This window comes from Lichenostomus cassidix, chromosome 4 (genome assembly GCF_008360975.1).
Source record: "Lichenostomus cassidix isolate B80296 chromosome 4, HeHo_3.0, whole genome shotgun sequence".
In the NCBI taxonomy this organism is placed as follows: domain Eukaryota; kingdom Metazoa; phylum Chordata; class Aves; order Passeriformes; family Meliphagidae; genus Lichenostomus; species Lichenostomus cassidix.
Genome location: NC_139484.1, coordinates 22,005,138 through 22,031,012, shown reverse-complemented (window position 1 = coordinate 22,031,012; position 25,875 = coordinate 22,005,138). Strand labels below are relative to the sequence as shown.

The window sequence follows — 25,875 nt, the reverse complement described above, 5'->3', positions numbered from 1 at the left end:
AGCTACAAATACTCTATGCTCTGCAATTTAAACCAATATGATTGTTCTGCTTTTGAAGCATGAAGGAAAGGACCATTAGTAAAAAATCAGAGCTAGAGTTTCTCATGCTTGTGCTTACCTGATGCTTCCCAGGTTTGTTTAAGTACTTAAAGAATGTTTTAGCTGCCTATCTGGGTTCAGTTTGTCTGAAACCTGTTAGGGAGTCCTCATTTGCCAGTGTCTGTAGCAGATGTGAGGCATAGTATTTTGGAAGAGGGGAACTTTAATGAGCAACAGAGAGCAGGTATATATTCCATTAATGTAGCTCTTTTGTAGGAGGATATTGGAGGGTGTATCTATAGAAAGATAATGTTTAGGTAACACAGAGAAGGCTCTAGAACCAAGATACCCTGGCTTATTTCTCTTTGGAAGAAATTTTCTTTTCTCCATCTTAAATATTAAAGTTTCAAAATAAGTCTCCAAAACAAAAATTCTGTGAAATATCAGCGTTTTATTTCCTTCTGAAATCTTACTTACTAATCAGATTTTATTTAGGTAGACTAGTATTGTTAATGAAAAGAAACAGCTTGTAAATCAACATTAAAAATAGTGATAAATGCAGGAGTATAACTGGCATTCAGATAGGTCATAGGCAGATAAAATTCTGCATTGATAAAGTGACATAATATATACTCTTGCGAGATCTCTTGTGTTTGTCCTGATCCAAATGAAAAGGATTTTGTAAGCAACAGTTAAAAAAGAAATGTTGGATCTGATCCAAGTTAGTTGTTAGTGAGAGTTGAACTGAGCTCATAAAAACATGAAAGGTTCAGCAGCATGCAAGTAGTGTAGAGGAAGTTGATTTAAAATATTAGGAAACTCAAGTAGATCTAGTTTTGCAATGTGCAGAATGAAAACAATGCTGGAAGCTTCATTTATAATGTTTATTTTTAATTAATAAAACCTCCAACATTCTCCATTGTTTAAAGGGGAAAAAAAACCAGACCAAAACAAAACCTGTGTCCTTGTTTTGGGGATGTTCCAAACCACATTCTAGAATAAAATAGTGAGAAGTATCCTGTTTCTAAAAATCTCTGGGAAAAACAAAAATATTACAAATGTGTAGCAGAAGAGTCCTTAGGGGCAGTGAAGCCTTCTAATTGTTAGTGACATTATCTCTTGCCATCTGCTTTCTGAGGCAGAATAAGAACTTTGTAATGAGGATTAGGAGTGGAAGACGGTGAAAGCATGCTCCGGGAGCTGCTGGAGTGTTCTCTGCTTTCATAATAAATCGCAGGATAACTTTTTTAATAAGAGTCTTTTCATAATATATTTTGCCTAAACTAATATAAGAATTAAAATTTGCTGTCCATTCTGATAGGATTTTGATTTACAGTCAGTTACTTAATGAAGCTTTTCTCTAAGATACTAAAAGCACATGAAGCAGTGCTGCTGCGTGGACTTGGACGTCTGCACTGTCAATATCCTCCCTTCAGACTGATGCAAGCCCATCATGCCGGCACACCCTTGGGCTTTTTGTACACCAGAATTAGGTTATGAGTAAAAGCCATTCCAAAGCTGCACACAAACTTAGCTCACATCCATTGTAAGCCCAGTTTTGCTGCCAGTGTGGGCAGATCTGAGCTCTTCACAGATTTTTGGCAGTTTGTGTTCCTTTCTGGCTTTACTCTTGTTTATTGAACTGTGCCCTGGTTGCAGTTTGCCCTGTGTGGATTAGTGCTTTAGAATTAATTTTAAAGAGACCAACATTTAGATTTATTCTTTTAGGTTTGGCTGTTTCTCTCCCAAATATGGAGGGAAGTTCCTTTTGCATTGTTGTAACCGTGGGGGACCACTTAATGAGAAATTTTTCTTTGTGCTGAGGTTCCTCCCATGGGACATGTCATCTGACCTGATGATGACCCATTTATAGGCCCTTGTACCCAAGGTGTAAGTAGTGTGCTGACTTGTGTTGTTTTTGCTACCATTTTGATATTGTGGTGATGTAGGAGGCTGACACGAGCTGGGCTGTGCACTCGAAATGAATAAATTCTGTGTACTCAGCATCAGCTTTGTTTCTGGCTACATCAGCACTGTCACATGACCTCAGTTTTATTTCCAGTGCTTTAAATCCTGCTGATTTGGGTTTATTTTATGCACCCATCGTCCTGCAGCATATATAAACATTATCCTCAGTGTGGTTGGGCTGGTGATGGGCAGGCGTGCTCGAGGATCAGATAAAACCGCCTGGCAAGCTGGGTCTCGCCAGATGGCCATCTCTGTTATGTGTCAGTTTTGTCACTTCCCTAACAAGAGCAAGTCCCAGTGCAGGAGGAAGGTAAGAAATGTATTCCATTGGTATTCCCTGAAGTGAGCCACGGGGTTTCCTAGAGATGGATGCTTCTTTCGTAGTCACACATCTCTGAGTGAAAGATTCCCCGTTCTCCTGCTTCTTTTTCACAAGGTTTAGGATGTTAGGAGAACTGAGTGAGTAAGGAAGGAGAGAAAGTGAACTGAAGTAGTCCCTAAAAACTGTCCCTGGCCAGGGACAGTTACAGACTGCAATGAAATGTCACATATTGGAATTTTCCAGTCCAAAGATTGCGTTCTGCAATGAGGCTAAAGAAGGTGATGGCACATGAATAGTGACAGAGGAGCTTGCTGGCAGAAACTGTGATACAGGCAGAGAAGCAGAGAATTTCCCAAGAAATTAATGAGAAACTACACAGAGCAATCAATAGATAGAGCCAGATATGTTCAGTTTTTCTGAGGGTGTTTTTTTGGTGTTACAATCTGTAAATACAAAAATGACAGAGATATGGGTGGATTGGTAAATGGAGAAATCTTTACTGTCTTCAGTGGTTGCATGGAGATCCTAATTCGGGGAACCTAGAATGAAATCTGTTTGGTATCTTCCTGAAATGTTAGGTGTTTATACTAGGTATGAAATTTGTAGTGAGCTCTAGTGACAGCTGGAGGATTAACACAACTTTGGTTTCCACAAAGGACTCATCCCTGAAGTATCATCTACCAAAAAGTGCAAATTTTTTTGTTAACAATTATATATGGGAAATGTGGATGCTGCTATTAATTTTAACAAGTAAATTCTGGACATAAAATGTTCAGATGGCATAAAAAGCTAGAATTTTATGCTCAGCAAAAACCTTCATGTAATCTTAGAAACAGAATGACTTGCAGCCTCTTATGTGCTCTAAATGATGTGAAAACACTAAGAGTAATAAACATAGTCTTTCATAGTTTAAAAACTAAAGCCACTCTGCCAAAATGTAGAACTTAATTTGTGGGTCCCATGTGGTGTGATTATACTAGAAATACCCTGTGCTTGCATTTACTACGAAGATGAATGTTGCTTGTGTTTGCTTTGTTTTTTAAAATTCGATTTTGGATTTAAAATGTTAGGATCTTGTGAGATTCAAATTCTTATTTTCAGCAGATAGCTGTATTTCTGTATTACCTTAATGTAAAATCATAGTGTTCTTCATTCACAGAAAAGGTGACTGAGAGACAAAGAATTTTTAATATGGTGTTTGAGAACAGAACTGCCCCTTTCACTTATCTCATCACTTCATGCATGCTAGCTTTCCATCTTTCAAGCAGTGGGCTGTAAGCAAATTTCAGGAATTCTTAATGTTCTTGGAGAAGGCTGTACATTTGTGACCCAAGGATTAGTAGATAGAGGGTAATACCTCTTAATTTGGGGTCATGAATGCTTGGTGGTCATGTGCTGACCTTACAGTCATTACATGTCTGAATTCACATCCTTCAGTTGTTTGCTTTGGTAGCTGAAGGGCATTTTCCACACAGGCAGCAATAGGAAAACGTGAAGAAAGTGTATTTTGGTTGTGAATTCTCTCAAACTGTGGTCCTACACCACCTACTGCTTTGTGTTTCTAATGAGATTAGAAACCAACTGCAGATTGCATAGAGACATGTTTGTACACTATGTTGTACAATGAAGTGGACCTTTTTTCCTCTTTGGAATAAGTTCATGGACTTACAGTACTTGAAAAACAAAATGAAACTATACCTGTATCCCATAAATACGTTTCCCTTCAGCTTGTGCCTCAACACATAATGTCCTAGTAAATGATCACATGCTGTTGTTTTATGCAGACTTTATTCAGTCTGGAAGATGAACAGAGCTGATTTAATGCAATGCTGTGTTCCTTCTCCATACTGCTGCATTTATATAGCTGCAAACCCTATTTGTTGCATGCTGCTTGAACTCTCTTCTGAAGAAAGCATCCTACATGGACTTTTTTTTAATATTCACTCATTACTATCTGAATCATCCACAGACATTACTAAGTTACCTTTACATGACCTTCATGGGATGAGGCAAATGTATTATTTGTATTTTATAAATGCAGAGAAGACAAAAGATGCTTGCCTATCATCCCTGCTAACTATGTGTGTCTATTTTGAAAGTATTAGGAGGTGACATTTTTCAGAGTATTAAGCATTCTGCAGATTCTGAAAGAAAAGATAGAATGTTGGTTTTAGTTTGGGTCAGTTCTCATTTGCTTTGCCATTCAGCCCAGCAGACAGTTGTGTTTGCATAACTCAGTGTCAAGAATGAGAGTCTAGAAATGGTGTGACAGGGCAGAAACTGCTTAAGTCAATATTGCAGCTGAAACCTCAGCAAATCTTACCTGACCATGAAGTCTGGTGAAAATAATTATGGAGCTAATCACTGGTTGGTAAAACTTTGTATCAAATTAGATAGCCCCGAAAAATATAGATCAGCTAATGAGTAATTAGCTTAGAATTAGATGGCTGTCCTGTAGCAGGGATGAAATCCATCTTTCTAGGCAAAGTTGCGTTTAACACAAAAATCTTTTCCCTTTTAAATGCCTTGAAGAATAACATAACCACTCTCTTTGTGGAAAATGAGACATGAACCTCTTTTTCATTGTTTGATGGGGTCCCAATGTGCTAAAGACTGAGGGGCTCTGATATAGATCTTAACCATCTTTCCATGACACAAATAAATGGACCATGGATTTCCAATGTTATTTATTTTTAGTTAACACGAAGGTACAGGTTTGTTTATCTGTGCCCGGTATGATTGTTTAGCATTCCATGAAGTGATAGGGAAAGGGGAGTTTGCTCTGAAGACCGATGTGATAAGAAAATGCATTACCAAGAAATGGACAAAAGTATATGTATATGTCCATCCATTAGATTGCTGAGGATTTTAAAGTCATATTTGCTCTTAGATATGAATTTCTCTTAAACTAAGGTGAAGTATTCAATATACTTTTTCCCTAATGGGGTTAATGAGCAAGGAAACATATGTAAATGTGGCTAGGCAGAATTTTTTTTTCTTGCAGAGTGTGGGAGGCTGCTTTGTTTTGATGTAATAAGGTGGAAATGCATTCATTACACGTTTTTAAAAAATTTCAAGGTAGACCAGAAATTCCTTTTACGTGTAAGTGGATGGTTGTTTTGCGGTAGCCTCCGTAAAGGATTTTGATTTTTCCAGGAAAAATCTGGAATTTATCACTCAGAATAAGTAATGTGGAAAAGAGAGTTATGTTGTCAGTTATGTGCTTTCCTGGATGGAATCTGATTTTATTGACTAGAGGTAGTCAGAATTCTTCTGTTAACAGCCACAAGCCCTGCCAGAACAAGGAACTGAAAACAGACAATGAATCTGCCAGACCCTGCCTACAAAGGTGAATGTTCCACCAGAAATCACATTACCCTGGAATTCCTGATCATTTCAGACTTCCAGTTTTGTTGCAAAAACTCTTCACCTGCAGCAGTTAAGAGGTCAAAACTGTAGTAAAAGTTCCAAGGTCTGCTTCTGTCACATAAGAAAATATCTATGGCAGTGACTTGCCAGCAGTTTTTTTTTCTGGGACCCCATAAAGTCTTCTGTTGAGGGTACATTTTCCTGGATGGCAAATTTCAGCTGAGTGACAGTAAGCCAAGACTTGCCTTAATTACCCTTTGTGGTCTCTTAGAAATATTCCATAGAACAAAGGCATCTGCAAAGCACAGGTTGAGAACCACTGATTTAAGGAGGTGGCAGTAGTTAATTGTTCATGTGTCATTGTTAAAATGAGCATCAATTCAGTCTTGGGATGAACTGTCCTTCTGCTGTGATTGGTGTGACTGGTGATTATGGTTTTGTACTGGTATAATTGCTAGTCTAATAGAGGTAACTAAGGTTAACAACAGAGATAAGTAAATATCATGGAATTATTTCCTGCCTTTAATCCTGGTGAGATAGCAAATATATTAACAAATCCCAACAAACCTCCAAATTTAATATGCCCTGAAGGGGGATATTTGTGTTTTACTAATATCAGAGAGATAGCATGCCAGATAAGCCTTAGTAAACATAATTTTCAGGTGATAGTTTGTTTTCAGAGGATTATCCCATTAAAACTTATGCAGGGTTTTGGATGCCGAGCTGTAGGAGCTTTTATTAACTGTCATAATTCTAAAGATTTTACTTGTTGATACTGAATGTAGACGTGTATGACATAATTGCTTTGGCTGGTTGAAAAATAGTGCCTATTGTAAATTGTGAATGAGTCTGTGGTCTGCAAAAACAGCTGTAATAAATTGTAAGGTATGTGTTGTGCATGCTCATTTTCCAAACAATTTTTGAGTTGTTTCAGTTCAGAAGCTGTTTTTGGATTGGAAAAAAAAAAGGCTTTGATAAAACAAGCTTTTTCTGTTACTGAATAAAAATGAGTTTATGAAATTGGAGAGAAATATGTGGTTATGTTTGATTGCTTTACTCCTTCAGCAAATATTGAAAGTGATTGAAAAATAAACAGAAGAGCAGGTAGATGTAAGTAAGTAGGAGGTACATCCCTAACTCCAGGTTTCCTGCTCACGTACATGACACGCTAGCAGTGCCTCTGGGCACAGGATAAATGATGATTTGTTTGGGATACATAATCCTGGATCTTGGAAACCAACAGGATGGAAGAGAACGTTGTGCCATCCCCCTTTGTTAGACAGTCACCATCCCAGGCACTGTGTAAGTAGATTCAGTTTGATCAGTACAGCACAAGAAAGAAATCATCTTGCAGGTGAATATTTCCAGCATTTGTGCCACTGCTTGATGCTACAGCAAGAAGTGATTGTCACTTCTGTAGGGATGAGCCTCAGATCCTAGGAAAGCTGCAGAGCACCCAGTCCCTTGGCAGCAGTTACAGCCACGCTTCTCCAGACATTGTGGAGGATAATCAAAACAATGGTGGCACATAATTTACTCAGAAGCATTTCATTATTTAGATGGCTGTGGAATGACCAAATCCAACTGGTATGCAGGTGGTGATCTGGTAGTCTGGAAGCAGATGCAGTTTTATAATGCAGGTTTCAGTTCATATACGGGAATGACTTAAAACAGCTATATTTTTTTCCTAGCAAGCTATAAATGAGTCCTTGGTTTGCAGTTGTATTCAATTATTTTAAACCTATTTACAATGTATTCTATTGTAAAGCCATGACCTTTGATCTCCAGAATGGTTGCATGTCTTTTGTGGGAAGCAGGAAGTCTTGGGGCAAGTGACACTTGCAGTGCAGTTTATTTTACTTAGACTTTGATTCCCCCCCTCCTCCCCCCTGTTTCTAGAACTGAAGACAAATTTCTGTTTCTATTGGATTATAAACAGGTTCTGGATAGCTTCAGCTGCTGCGTAGTGCAGTGATATTTTAATTTGCTGGGTAGACATGTTTACTGTGTACTGTGTAGTTTATGAGTGTTACCATAAATGAGGTAATCTTGCATCTTGGTTTCCATGTGTGAAACATTACATGAGCTAATGCAGCTGCGCCACTGCTTGCTGGGTATTAGTAGACTTTATTTGGACGTGAAGTTTATACTGAACTACTTTAAATATTTGTGCTGAAACTGGTAGTGCTGCTTTTTTGATGTGTTTTATATGACACTGACAGATGCCAAGTTTCACCAAGCAATGGAAGAACGTACATTCTGCTTTGTGCACCATTGTTCTCAATAATGGAGATTCCAGAGTGAAATAATATTAATGACAAAATTTTTAATTTATGTTCAGTTAGTGTTTCAGGGACTGGTTTATATTAAGTATACAGAGGAACAGTAGCTTCCTAGCATACTGTAGCAGTCCTAAACATACACATTCTGTTCAAAGTCTGGATTTGGAATTTGAAGTGACACATGCGGGTTGTGAGAAAACAGAAAGCCGATTTCTGCTCCATGTCTGAAGGAATACGTAAAGATTTTTCCATAGTTTAGTTTTACCAACCAAAATCCTTAAATCATCATCCTTTATAAAAGTCTGTGTTTTTAGCATCTAGGGCTGTAGTCTTTTTACTTAATTAAAAATATTGCACATTTTCAGTTTGTGTAGCTAGTTAGGAAGGTGCAATGCACAGTAAGCTATAAAATATGTCAGTGTATTTTGCTAACTCCAGTATTAACACTTGCACAATTTCTTGGGCTGAATCTAATTTATGTTCTTCTTGATAAGTCAGAATAAGCGACATCTGTGAAGTACATTTAAAAAGACAATAAAATTATTCTGTATGATTAAGTACTTAAAAATAGTACTAAAGAAACAGGTATACATATTTTCATAAGCCACATTAGAAGGGCCTCGTCCTGCTGAGAATGGGTTCTGAAGATCTCCAACACTACCTTGTGCTTTTCTCAAAACAGAATTGGAAATTATTGTGACATGGGAGTTCATCTTTAAAGCACTTAGCTGGAGAAAGTAACCAGTTGCTGCCTATGTGTGTCCTTTGCTTGTTATTCGTCATCCCTTTTCTGTAATTTCAGCTTCTCCCAGATATTCCTTGTGACACTGCAACTGAAGCAGCACCACCAGTGAACTGGCTGGTGTGCATATGCTGCCTTGCCAGATCCAATGACATGGATATTATGGATATTTTTTTCCTTGTATTATGAATATTATGAATATTATGGATATTCTTTTTTGTGTGTAAATTATACTTTAGTTTCTTCCAGTAATTTTGCTCCTTTTATGTATTAGTCATTATGAAGTGTCTAATCAGAGAAACACAGAGTGATTTTGCATAGTCAGAAACAAAATTACTGTATGGCATGGTTTTGATTTTGTTTTGCCAAAATTAGGAACTTTCTAAATGAGAAGTCTTTGGGATTTAGGTATTAAAAAAATACAAGCTTGCTATACATATGGAATTAATGAAGTCCTTTATAAAAGAGACAAGTTTTTGAACTCTTACTATTGGTAACATTTGCATTTAATACTCCTGTGTGTGCAGAGATTAATGTAAGGCTCAGTGTAAACCTAGTTGATTGTTTTCATATTTTTATTAATTATGTGCTTTTTACCAGCTGTATTAAACAGTTTGTTTCCCTTGAGTGGTCCAGCAGCTGCAAGGCCTTTGAAAATATTCGTTAGTGTACGTCTTACTCAATATATTGTGAACCCCCCACTGTTTTATGTAGAAGGATCTAGAGGTTATATAGTGAATTTAGTCTACAATCCCTTTTTTTACTTGTAGTTTACAGTAAGCTTTTACTTTAAGGTTTTGCATTTTGCCATAATTCGTGTTTTTTCTTTAAGCTCTTGCCCTTGAATTTGTTAGTTTGCTGAAGTTTAAGCTTTTATCATATATCATTTTCCTAATAAAACAGTTTCCTAATTCTGTGGGTAGATGGTTGAAAATGTGAACTCTCAAGTCTCAAATTTACCTAGGCACTTAAAAATTACACCGTATTTTGAAGTCCAAAATTTTTGGTAATGATTTTTACCTCTTAACTCTTGCATAACTAAAAAGAATGAATTGTGGCTTTCAGGGGCTGCAGTGCAGCCCCTGTCCTTCCTCCCCTTGGTTTCCTGGTGCAAACTTGCTGAAGGAGGAGAGGTCTTTCTTCCTTTCCACCATCTCCGCAGCTCCTGACATCGCAGGTGCTGGTCAGACAGGATTTGTGCCTGGCAGACACAGAAATTCGGCAGACACAGAAATTCTGCAGACATGTTCTGCTGAATTTCCACGGTTAGGCAGCCACCATCGCTTTCTGTTCCCAGAGGTTTTGAATCTTTTCCCCATTTGAAGGTTTTTCACTGGGTACTTGAGCATTGCCCACACAAGTTTTGTGCAGAACTAAATAAAAACTAAGTGATATGCTGTAATGTAACTGTCTAGGGCCATGAAATGACTGGGAAACAAACACTGAAACACAAGGCAGCCGATGAAATTTCTGTCCATAAATGAGTTACAGGCTTTTAATAAATCTCTTTTCTACAAGCACCTTTATTTTTTCCTTTTGTGCATAGAGTGTGATCTTGAATTTCTTACACATATCCACAGCCCAGGACAAATAAGATAATTTTAATACTTAAAAATTGACAACAATCAGCAAATTGATTCTAAGAACCTTTTGCATTTTAGTATTATTAGTCCTTCAATGTCCAGAAAAATATTTTGCCAACATCTTAACTTTCAGCAGAAGCAGGTATACTCAAATATGAAACCATACAAGTTTGCCATAATTTCATGATAATAATATTTTATCCCACATATATGCTTTCATTTTTGCAGGTAAAAAGTGTTTGTCTTTTTCCATGTCTCTATTTGTGTGCACACACTAAGCTGGACATTTTTCTTGTGGGTTTTTAGTATTGCCAATAATCATACACTAAAAACTTCATTTCAGCTCACAACAATAGGGCTTTTCATATGTAATTTGAAGGATAAATCAGTAATTATGCATTTAATTGGCTAATAAATCATGGCACATTTCCCTTATTTTCTATAGTGCTATGCTAAATCTTTATAATGTGGCCTGGTGTATTTTTGTAAAGAAGAAAACCAAAGGGCTTGTTTAGGGTACGTACAGTGCAGGAGTAGCATAAATATGTAAGCCCCCCTGAGGTGTTTACTATGTTATATGAGAAGTCCCTGTGATTACATACTTAGGGTTTTTATGAATGTACATTTTAGAGGGTGTATTGAAGTTTTAGATTTTACCACTATATCATGTATATATTTAGTATGCAAGTAGATGGAGGGGAGCTTGCTCAAGCTGAAACAATTTGCAAAAAAATGCTGCAATAGAACTTTTTGAAATCTTTGCACTTGTGATTCTGATTGTTACAGTATTGGTTCTCAGGCTTTTACAATTTTGTTAATTTTCAGAGTTGTGGGTTTGGCTTTTTTTTTAGTGGTGAATGGGTATTTATTCAAATGGTTTAAAATTTGAGAAAGGTTTTAGGTAGCAGAACTTCTGCATGTCATTTCCATCAACACTGCAGGTTACAATAGTTCATTTCCATATGAGAAAAGGGGTGGGATCACTTGGTATGTTTGTTCTCATTTCGAGGATTCATTTTTCCAAAAGTATTCAATGAATAAAATAACATCAACATTGCCACAATTAAATGATTAATGCAGACCAGGTTAGATACAAAAGAATGAAATAGCCTAAATCACTTCTTGCCTGTGGAAAGGCACTGGTGATTTTATTGTTTGTCTTCATGAGAGGAAACTGGAGAGGATGGTTGTTACAATAAAAATTGGGATTAACATAATTGATTTACAAGAATTTAAGGCGTGAATGACATTGAATTATATGCCTAGCAAATTCTGTCATCTCAGCAGCAAGGCAAGTACATAAAGTCACCAAAAGACTTTGTCTAAAGGTTTTCTGACTAAGGTGGAATTTTTCTATGTGTGTATTTCCATGTCACCTGATCCCTGGAATAGGCTCAGTATTGCTATAATAGAAGTTTGTTCTGAGAGACAAAGGAATAGTTTTGGGTTTTTTAAATCTAAAATTTTACAATTAATTATTTTTAAAAGCCATTTACAACATTTTCTAGGTGGAGTGACAATAGCAAAATCTATATTAATATGGAGCAATGTTTCCAAACAGATTTTAGTAAGTGAGCATGCAAACTAAGTAGTAGTAGTAGGACATACTCTACTGTTACATTTCATTTAAAAAAAAATCCACATGCATGGAGTAGCTGCATAAAAGCCCGTTATTTTGATTTTTTTTTTTTTAATTATAAAATGTCTACTTGAATTTCCTTACATTCTGGGGGGAAAAAACGGTATTTAGAGAATTGAGAGCATTGTAAGATGAGGGATTAATCAATGGCTTCTAGCATTACATTAATAAACAATTGGAATATTCTGAAATAAGGCTGATGAACTCAACCTAAAGTTCTCAGTCACCCTCTCTGCCACTCCCAAAATTAAATACAGCAAAGACTCAATGGGACCAGTCAGAGAAGTTAATTTTAATTTGGTCTGTTTTGTAGCAAGCAAGCACACCCTGTCTAATCCTTGTGTGGCAAGAATTCTCTTGCCAGCATGTCACAGAACAAGCATTTTTCAAATGTGACTATTTACAATTATCCCAGGTATTTCTTGTACCAATAACAAGGTAGAGAATAAGTTCTTTCCAAGGAGCTTTAGCTATTTTTACTTTCATTCTCACACTTTTCTTCATCATTTATTTAAAACCCCATGGCAGCTGGAAGGCAGACATGGAATGGAATCTGGAATTGAAACCCAAACATTTGATTAAACAAATTGGTAACTTCCTGAACCATCTTCCACAAAGGTGTAAGGCAAAACAATTTCCCCACATTCAGTTATCACATACATCATTATGGAAATGTGCTACATGGCTTCAGTAATTTATGAGTGGGGGAAAAAAAAGAGATTTCTATTCAGAAATACAGTCCATTGCAGCCATATGAACTGTCCTAATGAACAGTTTGATGAATAACTGTTTTCCATTCTCCCACTTTACCAGTCCTGAAATTGTCCCATTGCCACCAATTTATTTTCTATGGGCATCTTATGATACTGTGTTGTATTATGTTACAATACAGTGGAAGAGAAGTGTGAAGAGGGTGGGAGTCAATCATTAAGATACACATTTTAAGAAAAGGTTGTGTGTGTTCTTTGATTGACAGGACTGCAGTAACATTTATACATAGTGTAGTCATATTTGGTTTGTAGTTCTGGTTCCTTTTCTTCACTTGTGAGTTAGAAGTTCTTGGCAAAGCTGAATATACAAAATAAATATAAACCTCACTGCAAAGATGGGTCCCTCAGAGAGAGAGAGAGAGAGGAGAAAATGATTTAATGCAATAATGATTTTAGCTATACACAGGCATCCCTTTTTTGTCTCTATTTGTTAAATTACCTGACGTCTCCATGTGTAATTTAAACAAAATTTTGTTCTCTAGTCTTTCTTCCTTTTGAGCTATCTTCTCAAGAAGAAGGATGATGAATGGAAACATAAACATAGCATGAGAATGTGAACTAGTTCCCAAACATTTCAGTGGTTTTTATAAACAACTGGTCATTGTTACCTTTTGCTGGATTACAGTTTCCTTTAGAACAACAGTGCTCTTCAACTGCATTACAAAGCTGATTCTAAATGTTTTTGCATAGTTGCTTAAAGGCTTTAATGTTTAAATAATGGTTATATCATTATACATTGTTTAAACAATTAGCTTTTAAGGCTAGCAATAAGCTTACATTTTATACACATACTACCAAAAAATGATAATGAAACTGCAATTTAAAGATCTGAACTGACCTTAGAGTGAGCAGTCGTAGTTTATGGACATTTGTTTCGATCTTAAAATATGATTTTTAACATGGGTGTTTTCGTTTGGAACATGACTGCCTTCCTTTGGGTCATTCCTGCCGTTCTCTTGGGCTGGCCTTTGAACACAGACGTGGGCAGCAGCAAGTTTTTCACCTTCTGAATCCCATTTTCAGCCTTCCTGGTGCATTGTGTGCCCTCTTCTCTACGATAGAAGTGCCAGCTTGCATCTTGCTGGTATACACAGGCACAAAGTGTTGCCTGAGTTTCAAACTGAGCGCCTTGGAGGGGCAGGATTAACATCACAACGTTGTTAGTTGTCCCCTAGGACATTGTGGCAGCTGTTGATTTATATTTCAAAACAATAAAAATAGCAACAATTTACACAAAAAAATAAGGTAATGCTTAGTATTTTAACTTTTTTAAAGTGTCATATTTTGGGTCCACTATTTCTGCTTAAGCTATGATTTATTTGCCTTTCTGAAATAACACAGAATTGCATTTGTAATCTTCTCTAACAGCATTCATAGAGTGATTAAATTAGGAAATTTTTTTATGTATAACAGTTTAATTCAGTAGCAGAAAATCTAAGGATAAAAAAGTTCAATACATTTTGTCTATATTATAGAAGCATTTGAGAAAGCGTGTTTTATAGCCTCACTGTGTTTTCATTTTAGATACTGTACATCTTTAACGACTTTCTAATTTATACAATTTTTGTTTCATTGTCAAAACATTTAATTATATCATGTCTTGAAGGTGTAAAGCTGTCAAATAAATCAAAGGCTCAGTATAAACATTTGGTGAATTGCTTTTGCTACCATACTGTAGTTGTTACTGGGCAGTTAGTGGAACTTTTTTAAAGCATTTACTCAGCAGGTACAGGACAGCACTGGCACAATGAATTGCTGATTGCTTGTAAAACAGCAGGTAGTAATGCCCTCACTCTTTGGAGCTCTGCTTTGTAAAATCAAGTGGCAAGATAGCGTGGCAGGGAGAGCCAGCGCACAGCGAATGTGTTTGCTGCCTGAGGGCTGCTGGAGGTTGCTAATCCTATTCCCCCCCGCACCTAAAAAAAAAAAAAAGCTTATATGTAATTGTTGCTGTTTTCCACAGTGCAAAAAAATAAAGTTTCCACCACTAGAGGGAAGGGAATGTGTTAAGGCTTTACAAAATTTGGCAGCGTGGGCATGGAAGATGGAAAGGCTGCTTTTCTTGATGAAGGCCTTAATAGCTGTATTTAAATAAAATTAAATAATAAAAAACCCAAACAAACAAACAAAAAAGACCAAAAAAAGCAGACCAGGAGCTTGCAGGTGCTTTAAAAACATTGGACCTCCCTCTGGAAAGAGACGAGCCTTCTCTTTTTTGCCCAGTATTTGTCGCGGTGTCAGTACAAACTGCAGGCTGCCCTGAGCCGCCTTCGGATGAAGTAAATTAGTTCTACTTTGAAGCTTTTCTTCTCTGCCCCTTTGAGAGTGAATGGGGAGGCCCTGGGCTGAAAGCTGCTTTTCATTAGTGCCCCCACATACCTATTTGAAAGGCAGAGCTCTCCCAGCGCACACAAGCACGGCGCTAAGGGAAAGCTTCCCTCGCCGGCACAGCCCCTTCGGCTGCACGGCTCCTCGCCTCGCTTTCCAGTCAGGTGGTTCCCAATCAGAGTTAATTACTGCGGTCATTTATTCCAATCACCCTCCCTCCCTCGCGGGGTGGCTCGGTTTGAAGCGGGCCGGGTTTGAAAGCCGCCGCGGGGTCCCTGGGATCGCCTCATTAGCGCCGGGGCTGCTCCGCCGCCACATCCCAGCGCCCCTTCACCCCTGCCGGCCGGCAACGGGGCCCGAAGCCGCGGCCCTGGTGCTGGACACGGGCTCGGAGCCCTGGTGCTGGACACGGGCTCGGAGCCACCCTCGGGGGCTGCCCGGCACGGCGCTTTGCCGGCGCGGCTCCGCCGGAGCGCGGAGGGGAGCATCCCCAGCTGCCCCGCCCGCCGGCGCGGAGTGCTTCCAAGCGCTGCTGGAAAAGGGGCTTTTGCTGTTTGGCGCACACCTGGGGTAGTTAAAATAAAGGGTGGAGTTGAAAATGCAGAGTTGGTTTGCCATATGCTCTGCAGGGTGAAGCTTAGGTGGCAGAGGCTGGTACCTGTGGCACTGGGGTGATGGAGGCTGGAGGAGGTACCTGTGGTGGCACTGAGGTGACAGATGCTGGAGGAGGTGGTGCAGCAGTAAGTGCACTTTGGTGTGAAGGTGGTGGTACTGTGTAGCTACAGGTACCTTCCACTTTTCCTGGGAGAAGTCACAGTTTCATAGAATATTCTGAGGTGGAAGTGACCCACAAGGGTCAGGGAGTCCAAGTCTTGAGTAAATGACCCACAGGGTCCCTTACAGTTCTGATGAGACAAGGACCTGATGGTGTCCTTGTGCTTAGCATCCTGGGTAAGAAAGCTGCATGCCACTGCACAGGCATGTAGTTTTATTAGAGTGTTGTTTGATTAAAACGTTGTAATTTGGTTGTTTCTGCTTTAAAACACGAGATAATATTGTGCTGGGGTTTTTTGGTTTTGTATTTTTTTAAAGTTTGTTTTTTACCATCCTGGGAAGTAAAGTCATAGATGGTTGCTTGTTTTCCCTCTAAAGGGCAAGAGCTGCCCCTGGGAGTTCAGCTTCTGAATTACAAGGTTATTTGGAAGATGGGAGTTAAATATTATTTTACTCCAGTATGTTTTTACTTTGTTTCTTAATGTTAGGGGTTTTTTTTAGCACAGCTATAAAGAAAAAATTATGTTGTTAATATAAGGGAAAATTCTAGGGTTTTCTAGCATCTTATTTAGCTTATAACTGAAGAATATGTAGTTAATAAAAATGTTAATATCTGGCCATATGCTTTTTCCACATTTAACCTCTGAATGTTCAAAATATTCAACTCCTATGCCCTTCCCACTAACATGGTTCATGGCAGAGTAATATAAAGGTTATGAAAAGTTTGCTCTCAACTGGCTACAGAATGTCTGTTGCACTCGGAGGTGTTTATGCCTTGGTTTCCTGAGCATGCTCAATATACTCAATATATCACTTGTCTTTCTGTGTACAGCTATCAGTGGTAATTTGAAGCTGGTTATGAGAAAGAAGGGAATAAAATCTAGAAAAAATTCCTCTATCTACAAGAAAGCATTATGAAGAAAGCTGTTTGAAACTCAGCATATAATACACCATGAAATTAGAATAAAAAATTAGAGATTATTTTAAGAAGTAACTTCTAAATACAATGCATTTTCAGTTTGATTTCTTTCAAGTATTGAACTCGACTCCTAAGGGCTCTTTGTTCTGTTATGAATTCCAGCACTAGCCAACATCCTCCCAGGGATCATGAGACAACCCAGTGGATCCACTGGGAGAGGGAATGACAAACATTCAAGACTGGGGCAGTGTCCTCCTTAATCAGGACACTGGAAGCTCCTTTCCTAGGGCATTTGATATGTGAGCCACCCTGAGCACCAGTTTGTCTGGATCCAGACTTCCCGATAGCGTGCTAAGCAAATGGGCCAGAACAAGATGTTAAATGGGAACCTGCTGTGTTTGAGCCAGTTTGCAGTGAGCATTTAATTTTACAAATAGTATATTCCACAAATCTGACTTTTTCCCCTTAAATGCTGAATTCCTTGATGCACAAATTCTCCCCTTCTCTGCCATTTTTAAAGTCAAATGATTATTCTCTTCTGTCATTCCAATTAAATGCCAGCTACAAGGAGTCTGATGTACTTGCCAAACACACATTGTAGTGTCATCCTAAGCAAAAACTCAGAATGGCTTTATAAAAGATCAGGGTTTCACTATTCATAGTCATCTCAAAGAAACAAATCATATTCTTATCTGTGCACCTTAGCCCCACAGTTGGTTACACATTTGTCTCACGTGATGATATAGTGCTGTTTCCTATTTTTGTAGCTTTTTGATTTATTCAGATGTGGTACCCTAATTGCCTTTGTAAATCTTGTGTTCTGTTCCCCAAAAGCTTTAGAATAGTTCTATTCTGTGAATTAGCAGACAAGTCAAATGACAAGATTGAAATTACTTTTCTGCCTGACTTGCATCTAAACTGTGTTTTAAATTTTAAATTCCTTGACCTTTTGTCATACCATTTCCTAATCTTAAACAATTTTTTCTGGAGCATTTTTCCCCCACCCCACACCATTGGCTTCAAAGACAAATTAGATTAGTCTCTACAACTCCTCTAAGATGTTTGCTTATGCTGTTTGCAGTGATTTAAAGACCATGTGTTTGCAACCATTTCTGTCTCCTCTTACATGCATACTAATACTTGTTGATCATCACAGCTCTTGTGAATTGCGTATACAACTGACACATCAAAGCACAGCATAAATGCTGCAAGCTGTTGAAACAGAGTGCAAAAATAAAGCAACAGTTCACTTTTAGGGCTTACAGGGTAAGTCTTAGGGAAGGAAGAAATGTACAAGCAGTTTGAATGTAAAATACATTAAAAAATCACTAGTTTCTCACAGTTTGAAGTGTGTTGTGCTGTCATTAACCAAACAGTATGCTTAGGCTTAAACTTTGAGGATTCAATGGGGTAATAGTACACAGCCTAAATACTTGATTGAAAGCCATTTCAAATGTGGCTTTGTCTGTGTTCTTGCAAACGTTTTTTTTCCTGTTTTGCATTTAGTGATGCAAGTTCATGTTTCTGATGCTTTCTAAAACTTCATGACCTTCACTGCAGTCACTGAGTTTGTATGTTCCATTAGGATTGTGATCCCTCAGTATTCAGTAAGTGTAAGTAACCTAAAACCCCACTGCTAAGTGTACTCTAGTACTTTCCTGAATTTCAGAATTTGGCCTGTTTCAAGCTTCAGTGTTTAAAAAGCTCATACGACCTCAAAGGCAAGCAAATGTTGCACAGTTTGAAGTTTTGTAGTGTGTGTTTTGCACCTCTCTCTTAAAGGGAAAGAATGTGTAACATACAAAGGTGAATGACTGTTTTCCATCCTTTCAGAGGTGTGGAGTCCTCTGACCTTTCAGTTTGTCTTTGCTAACACTTGACGGTCAGACTGTGATCACACTGACAAGGCTCAAGGAGGTGCCACGCAGAAGTCCCTTAGCTAGAAGTGATGCTGGTTAGTTGGAGTGTTGGAAGCAGTGTCCCTGCCTTCTGAGGGGAAAAATAGGTTATCTTGGCAGAGTGGGATGCTGAGACAACAGTGCATAGCACTGCATTGTGAAATGCACCCCTATCTTACGGGATTTTGGTGTTTGGTGGTTGGGTTTTGGTGGTTTTTTTTGAACACAGAACTTCATTTGAACTAATTTGATTGAACCAACTGTCAGCTGTGTGGTTAACAGCCTGTGCTTCCATGGGTAATAGATTCCAGATCCAGGCTGTCAGTCTTCATGCAAACAAGTGCTAGAGGAACTGGGAGAGGAATTGCTAAATTTCAAGGAGGAGGGAACTTCCTGCCTCCTTTTGGTGCTGTGTGTGAGGATTTTCAAAAAGAATTTTCATTCCCTGTCTTGGCCTCAGGATGCTGATGACTTTTCTGCAGGAGAAGATCCTCTTAACAGCATAGCAGACATTTTAAATGAGGGCAACAAATACAGGGATGTGGTGGGGAAAAGTGGAAATGGTGGATAACTCAGCAATACCTCCTGGCATTGTCAATACTAGCTTGTAGCCCACTTTGTAGTAAAAAATGGTTAGGGACTAAGCAGTCACAGTTAGATTTTCTGGGGAAAGACAAATGCAAGCCACATATATCAGCATTATCAGAGTTATGAATAATGATGGCCATTTGTGTGATTTCACAACTGCAAGTAATTATGGCTTTTATATATTATTACTCATGTAGGGGAATGTAATAAAGCCTCCTGGTAATTTTCTGTTCTTGCAACAATTCTGTATCTTTTTCTCCCTCTGGGTGAGAAGAAACCAAACAACTGGGACAGGAGCATTCTTGGGATGTCTTTTGGAAAGCATTTATTTATTGATGGAGCCAGTTGGCTGAGACAACTTTCTCTGAAAAGAAAACTTTATTTTCAGTAGAGAAGTTATTATTGTAACACTCATGAATTTGTGAACAAGTGAGGTAAAGCAACACCTAAACGTAAGAATAAAAATGTATCCATCATGTCCACCAATGGGCTCTTCATATACTGTTCATTGTAGAAAATAGTAGCAGTTTGTCCTTAAAATATTTCTCTCAAATTTGCAGATTATCAAGGATCTACTGAGAAATATTGTGATCACTGCCCTTTATGGAAAGAGTAACTACAAATTCTCCAATGCAAGTTTTCATATTCCCTGAAAACTTTCATTCCTAATGATACACTTTTCAGTTGAGAATAAAGCTGAATTTCAAAGGAAATGTAGCTTTTATTTTATAAAATGCGTAGCAGCTGTCTGACTTGTCCATTGAAACTACAAAATTAGTGTTGTGGACTGAATATAGAAATTACCAAAAAATAAGAAAGTGCTCAAGATTTTTGGCTAAACATGCCTCTCTTACTTTGGTAATAATGATGTAAATTCAGATAGGAGTTTGACTCATTGCATTACAAAATGTTTTTCTGTGTTTATGTGCTGCTCATGCAGAATATAACTTGCCGCAAAATTTCAGTAAATTACAGTCTTACTAATTTTATTTTTTGTCATTACTTAGTAGCTTAATGTTAAATACAGAGAGGAAGAAACAGAGGAGGGGAAGTTTATCTTCCAGGGATCTCCTGTGTCGGAGCTTCTTTTCAGATAGCTGATATTCTTTGTTTTATGAGATCATTGTCTTCAGTTGAGCATCTGAATTAAATGTCTTGTTAGGATTGTATTTTTCAGAGTATTTTATCCTGGTATCGGTAACCAAGTAAAGAAATAAAGTAAAATGCTCACTTTTGCTACAACAGTAATGAAGAATTGGCAGTGCATTTCTAGTACACACACAAAAAAGAAAAATGAAATAATTATTCTAGTTTTTTGTGTAAGTAATGCTCAGTTTCTTAAGTATTCCATGCTTAAAACAATTTGTGAAATACAGTAAGTAAAACTAAATGAATTTGCTTGAAATAGTTACTTACATAGTAAAAAACTACCAATCATGTAGATGGTTTTGACGTCCATTTCATCTTTTTGAAATGTGTTACCTCTTGCAAAACATGGAGTTTTCTCCTTAGTACCTTTGCTGTCCTCTTGCTTCTGATATCTTCAAAGCAGGCCTGAGTTATCTTTCTAATAACTTTTTATGCATATTTTCTCTAAGATGTCTACCCATGTTATCAGTGTTACTGGTGAAAGTGCATTTCATAATTTACTTTTAAATCCTGGAGATTACTGAGAAACCTCTAAAGATAAAGCCAGCACTTGAAGAGTTAATATGTTATTAGGAGGACAGGAAATCTGGCAACTATTGCAGAAACTAGACCTAATGGTGCACACAAACAATTTGTCAGTCTTGGTAAATGTGAATAGCTTTCCGCAAAGTGGCTGCATTTGCTTTGTTTGAACAGCCTAAACTTTTCCTTTTCGGACTTTAAATGTTAGAAGTGAAATGTGATCCCCATATTGAATCAAAATAATTTAATTCAAAACATATTTTGATTGGAACAAGGTTGACGTGGAAAGAAACTCTAGAATAAAAAAAAAAAAAAAGTTGAAAGGACTTTCTATCATATATTTAGCAGGAAAATTTGAAACAGTTCTAATTAGGCTGAAAAAACCAGCCTTCTTCATTGTAACTTACAGAGGTCATATATCAATGTTAAGGCAGCATTACCAGCTTGTGTCTGAAAGCCTGCACATGCAAACATCATTCCGGGTGTTTGGTTTTGTTGGGTTTGGGGTTTTGTTTTGAATGCATGTGCACACACGTATTTCCAAGCCAGAGCATTTACTAAGTTTCAAGTAGTTACCTGGTACGCAGTTATGAGAGTGCTTTGTCATGTTCAAGAAGAGCATTTTTCACCTGAAAGTTGTGGTTGTGCTAAAAATGTGTGAAATCGTAATTCATGCTTTTCTGTTCATACATAAATATTTTTCAAATGGAACATAAATGAGACTCCATTTTAAGCATTTCAGAAGAAATGCCTTCTGAGAGGAAGTAAAGTGTTTAGTCCAATAAAGGTAATAAGCAATTTTTTTTATTTCAGAATTACTTCTTACTTGCTGGTGAAGTTTATTCCTCGGTTTGTTGGTTTGGTTGGTTGAGTAAATAGGAAAGAATATTCATGTATGAGCAGTTTTGGTTTCTCATCAAAGTTTCTACTTTCATTTTAACATTTCATAAACCACGTTTTATATGAGTTGGACTCCTTTTCTGTCGCTCACATATGAGTCGCGTGCATACTTTATGCTGTGCTTCAAAATTACTGGGCTTTAATCATCATAGGAATAAGGCAAGTAAGTCTGTCTCATTTATTTCTGAATAGCTTGACAATAAATATATATCTGTGCTGATGAAAAAAAATGCAGTTAAACCTTTCATCTACTTTCAGCATTGAAACATCCCAAACTCAAGCACAGTATATATTCATTTTTAATAGACACCACTTCATATGCTATATGTCACTGCACAAAATATAAAGCAGAAATAAAAGTAGAGGGCAAAAGCCAATGGTAGTCACTTTAAAGATACAAATCTTGATTCCAAAGGTAGAATATTATTTTGGAAAATATATCATAATAAATGTTTGGAGAATTTATACTGGAAAAAGGAAAAATTGTTCCTAACCTGCTAGTTTTATGTTTTTGTCATTTCATCCATGTTCTACCAAATCGTTGGTATTACTATTAGACTAATGTTAATCTTTGGGTGTCAGCAGTAAATTATTGTCTGTTCAATCCTTTCAGAAAACAGGACAGAAAAAGGTGCTCATAAAATAGTGAATTTCAGAGTTGTTCATGACAAGATAGTTTTGATTGCTCATATTTAGTGACATCAGATTGTGCATTTGAAAAATAGTTACTTATGAATAAACTAAAATTTCCTTGTGTGATCAAAGCTTCTGTTTGTTGATGTGCCTGAAGTGTTTCTACCTAGGGAATAGAGAAATGGAAGTTACTAATAGATGTTTGTGTTTGACATCTGTATACTGTACTTTTTAGCATATCTCAAGTGTTTTAGTCTCTGCCTAATAGATCTCATTAAAGAAACAGATATCAGCCCCAAGACACTTTGTCAAAGTTAATATGAGTCCCCTGTGGACAAAATTGACAATCTGTGTGTGGCTTCATGTGACTGCCTTTCCATGGGCTTGTTTGATCCTTTAACAATTGGACATTAGTCCCTGATTTGTTTTATGATAACTCAGTGGGATTGGATAGTACTGTGTTATGCTGGACATTTTTGAGGCTTTCCTTGGTTCTGCACATTTCCCTCAGAGCACACGGTGAGTGATGTGCTCACTCTGCCCTGGGAGTACTGGCAGTTCCTTGGTTTGCTGTAGGAGCAGCATGGAAAGGATGTTCATATCCCATAGCTGCATGCTGGGTTTAACTCAAGCCTTAATGAGCACTGCCTGTCCTAAATGAAATTGAGGCTGCAGTAATCCTAAGTGCTTAACCATTGGCTTAGGTTTGCAAGAGTAAATACTAACAGCAGCGTTGAAAAACTAAGAAGGAAAAAGCCAATCACCAAACCCCTCCTTTTTATAACCAAATAGTTATGTGAATTGCAACCTCTTTATTTCTCAGATGGTTTCTTAAGGAGGACCCATATTTAAATATAGCAGTGTGGCTGCAAAGTGCATCATGCTGACTGATCTGGTACATGGTGTTGTTTTCCTTGAAAGTCTATTCTTTAGTCATTATACAAGCTGTTAATTATTGTTCCTCCATTGATTGTGTCATAGCATAAGCACTTTCCTCCAACCAAGAGCTTAGCTGTGAACCTGAAATGTCAGGCAAGCTTATTTGGCCTTTGAATTTGTGTGCTGTTTGGTCTGTCCTTTGGGGTCCTGATGCTGACTGTAGCTGGTTTTCAGTTATCCTTTTCACTTGGGATATGGCAATGAAAAAGGTTTTAAAATCACTTAATAAGGAAAAATAAATCTACTTTTGAATCTGTACAAATTTCAAATGTAAAATATTTTCAAATTTGAATAAGAGAAGTAAGTTCCGGATGGCCCCAAACCATTCCCTGAGAAGGCAAAGTGTTTTAATTTGGCTTTTTTAAGGAGGAAAAAAAAAATCGTCACATTTATACATATGTTAATCTAAGGAGATTGCAGTGGTATTCCTTTAGTTATTCATGTCCAAATGCTTTGTGAACATAATATGACTCATTGAAAATCTAGCTTTTGTAGAAAAGGAGAATATGAACAGCTTATATGCATACTAAATATTTATGTATGTATCTATAAAGAAATCACAAGTTCCTAACCTTCTTTTTCTCTTGGCATTAAATAGTTATAATGATAACAGTAAGTATGTTCTAGGGTTAATTTTTTTTAGCAGGATAGCATGAAAATTTTTTCTTATCATTGTCATTTGCTGAGCCCTGTAGAATTTTATGGCTGCACATTGCAGTATTATGGACACTCATGAGACTCCTGACTGGTTTTATCTTATTAAACAATTTTGAAATCATTAATTTTTAATTGGCCTGCTTGTGGTTTTTTATAGTTTTAATTGTGTGTCTGTATCTAAATGTTGGGTGTTTTTTAAATTAAAAAGAAAAAAATTAAGTCCTGTCTAAGCATGTATGTTTTAAGGTATTGCTATATGATCATCCAAACAGATACTCTACTCTGTGGTGATTCATTTTAAAGAATGGTTTCAGCAATTCAGTATCCTAATAAAAGTAATAATAAAAAAAGAATGATATGATGTCTAAGATATGTACAGGTCTTTTCTTGATTGAAAGTTCTAATTAAGTGAATCGAGGAAAATTAACTGAAATTAGCTGTCAGAAAGTCACATTTAAATGAGTGATGATCTGGTGTGGCAGTAAACATTTAAATGATATAAATTGCCATTTAAGTGTATGGTTTAATGTTTGTCATGCATTAATATGACATGAGACTGCAGTGACAATCAAGCAGCTTGCTCTAATTTGAACATATTTAGGGCTTTTGTGTGGAGTGCACCACACAAATTAAGACAATTGCTGGTTTTATGTGTCAATTTAAATGTTGTTTTCAGGCATCGGTTAATGAAACAAACCCATCATTTTGTGTGCAAATTGCAAAGTGATTTCCTTGGTTTTCAGATTAATTTCAACTTCCTCTGCTCAAAATTAGGAATTTCCTTTGTGAGGAAAATGCCATTCATTTTGCTAGATGAAGAGAATATCTGTTTGTTTTTTCATTTGCTAATTCAAATCAGAAATACATTGAATCCTCTGTATAAAATAGAAGAAGAAAACACTGATAGTGATTTAATCTACATGAATTAACTCTTTAGATGGCAGTGATTTTTAGGTTACCTTTTAATACAGTGTTTTTGGATGCTCTTGCTTTGGGGATTGGGTTGTAACTGGATAACATCTTCAGAAAAGCAGCTTAATCATTCAGCATGGTACTTCTGTACACAAGAAATGCTTGGAAGTGGTAGCAGTCTGATATTCCCAACCTGTTAAAAAAATTTTACCCTAATATCCCTAGTTAGTTCCGTTTCCCAAATTCTATCAATATTCTCTCTGGCTGTCAGAATCTGATAATCATGCTGTTGTTATTATTCAGCATGCTGATCACACAGGAAAGCACAATTTCATCATGGGAGTTGATAAAAACATAGCCTGGCTGTGTATAAATGCACAACTGCTTTCCACTCACTGCTTTTTTTTTTTTTTCTTATTTCCCTTATTGCAGTTTAAAAAGCGAGGTCTCCTGATCAGTGGGAAGTAGGGCGTGAGACTCGGGTATCTGTCACAAGGCCCACTTTTTTAAAATAAAATATCTAACATACTCTTATCAATTCTGTATTTAGACTTGTTAAGATAATTTTGTATGCTATTAAAAAAATGCTCCTGCTACTACCAAACTATGACTATCTGGCAAACTCAAGTTTGTGTTTTGTGTGTGGTTTTTTTCACAGGCGTTGGAAAGTGAGTTTGTTTCCTGCCAGCTTCACCAGTGGATTGATCTGATTTTTGGCTACAAACAGCAAGGCCCAGAGGCTGTTAGGTCCCTGAATGTATTCTACTATTTGACTTACGAAGGAGCTGTTAATTTAAGCTCAATAACGGATTCCGTATTGAGAGAGGTAAGTTTGTACTTTATAAATATAGAAAAGTCTTCATTAACCACTGCAGTGTTGAAACTGTAAAGACTCCACATTGTTCAAGGCTTCTGGTGAATGTTCAGTTTCTTTGTGTTTTC

The 25,875-nt window shown here is 37.2% G+C and overlaps 1 protein-coding gene and 1 long non-coding RNA gene across 4 annotated transcripts in view; one reads left to right on the top strand and one right to left on the bottom strand.

Annotated features, from left to right (window-relative positions):
* LRBA (LPS responsive beige-like anchor protein) overlaps nt 1-25,875 on the top strand; it is a 365,208-nt gene that overhangs the window by 285,162 nt on the left and 54,171 nt on the right. For all 3 annotated transcript variants that reach the window (XM_085058223.1, XM_085058224.1, XM_085058222.1), the window contains exon 47: nt 25,592-25,759. In XM_085058223.1, coding sequence (XP_084914349.1) covers nt 25,592-25,759 — 168 coding nt within the window. The remainder of the gene's footprint in view (nt 1-25,591; nt 25,760-25,875) is intronic.
* LOC146438016 (uncharacterized) lies at nt 11,997-15,338 on the bottom strand. Its single transcript, XR_014851639.1, has 3 exons — nt 15,094-15,338; nt 13,553-13,902; nt 11,997-12,497 (listed from the first exon to the last, which is right to left on the bottom strand). It is a non-coding gene; the product is annotated as an uncharacterized LOC146438016 (long non-coding RNA).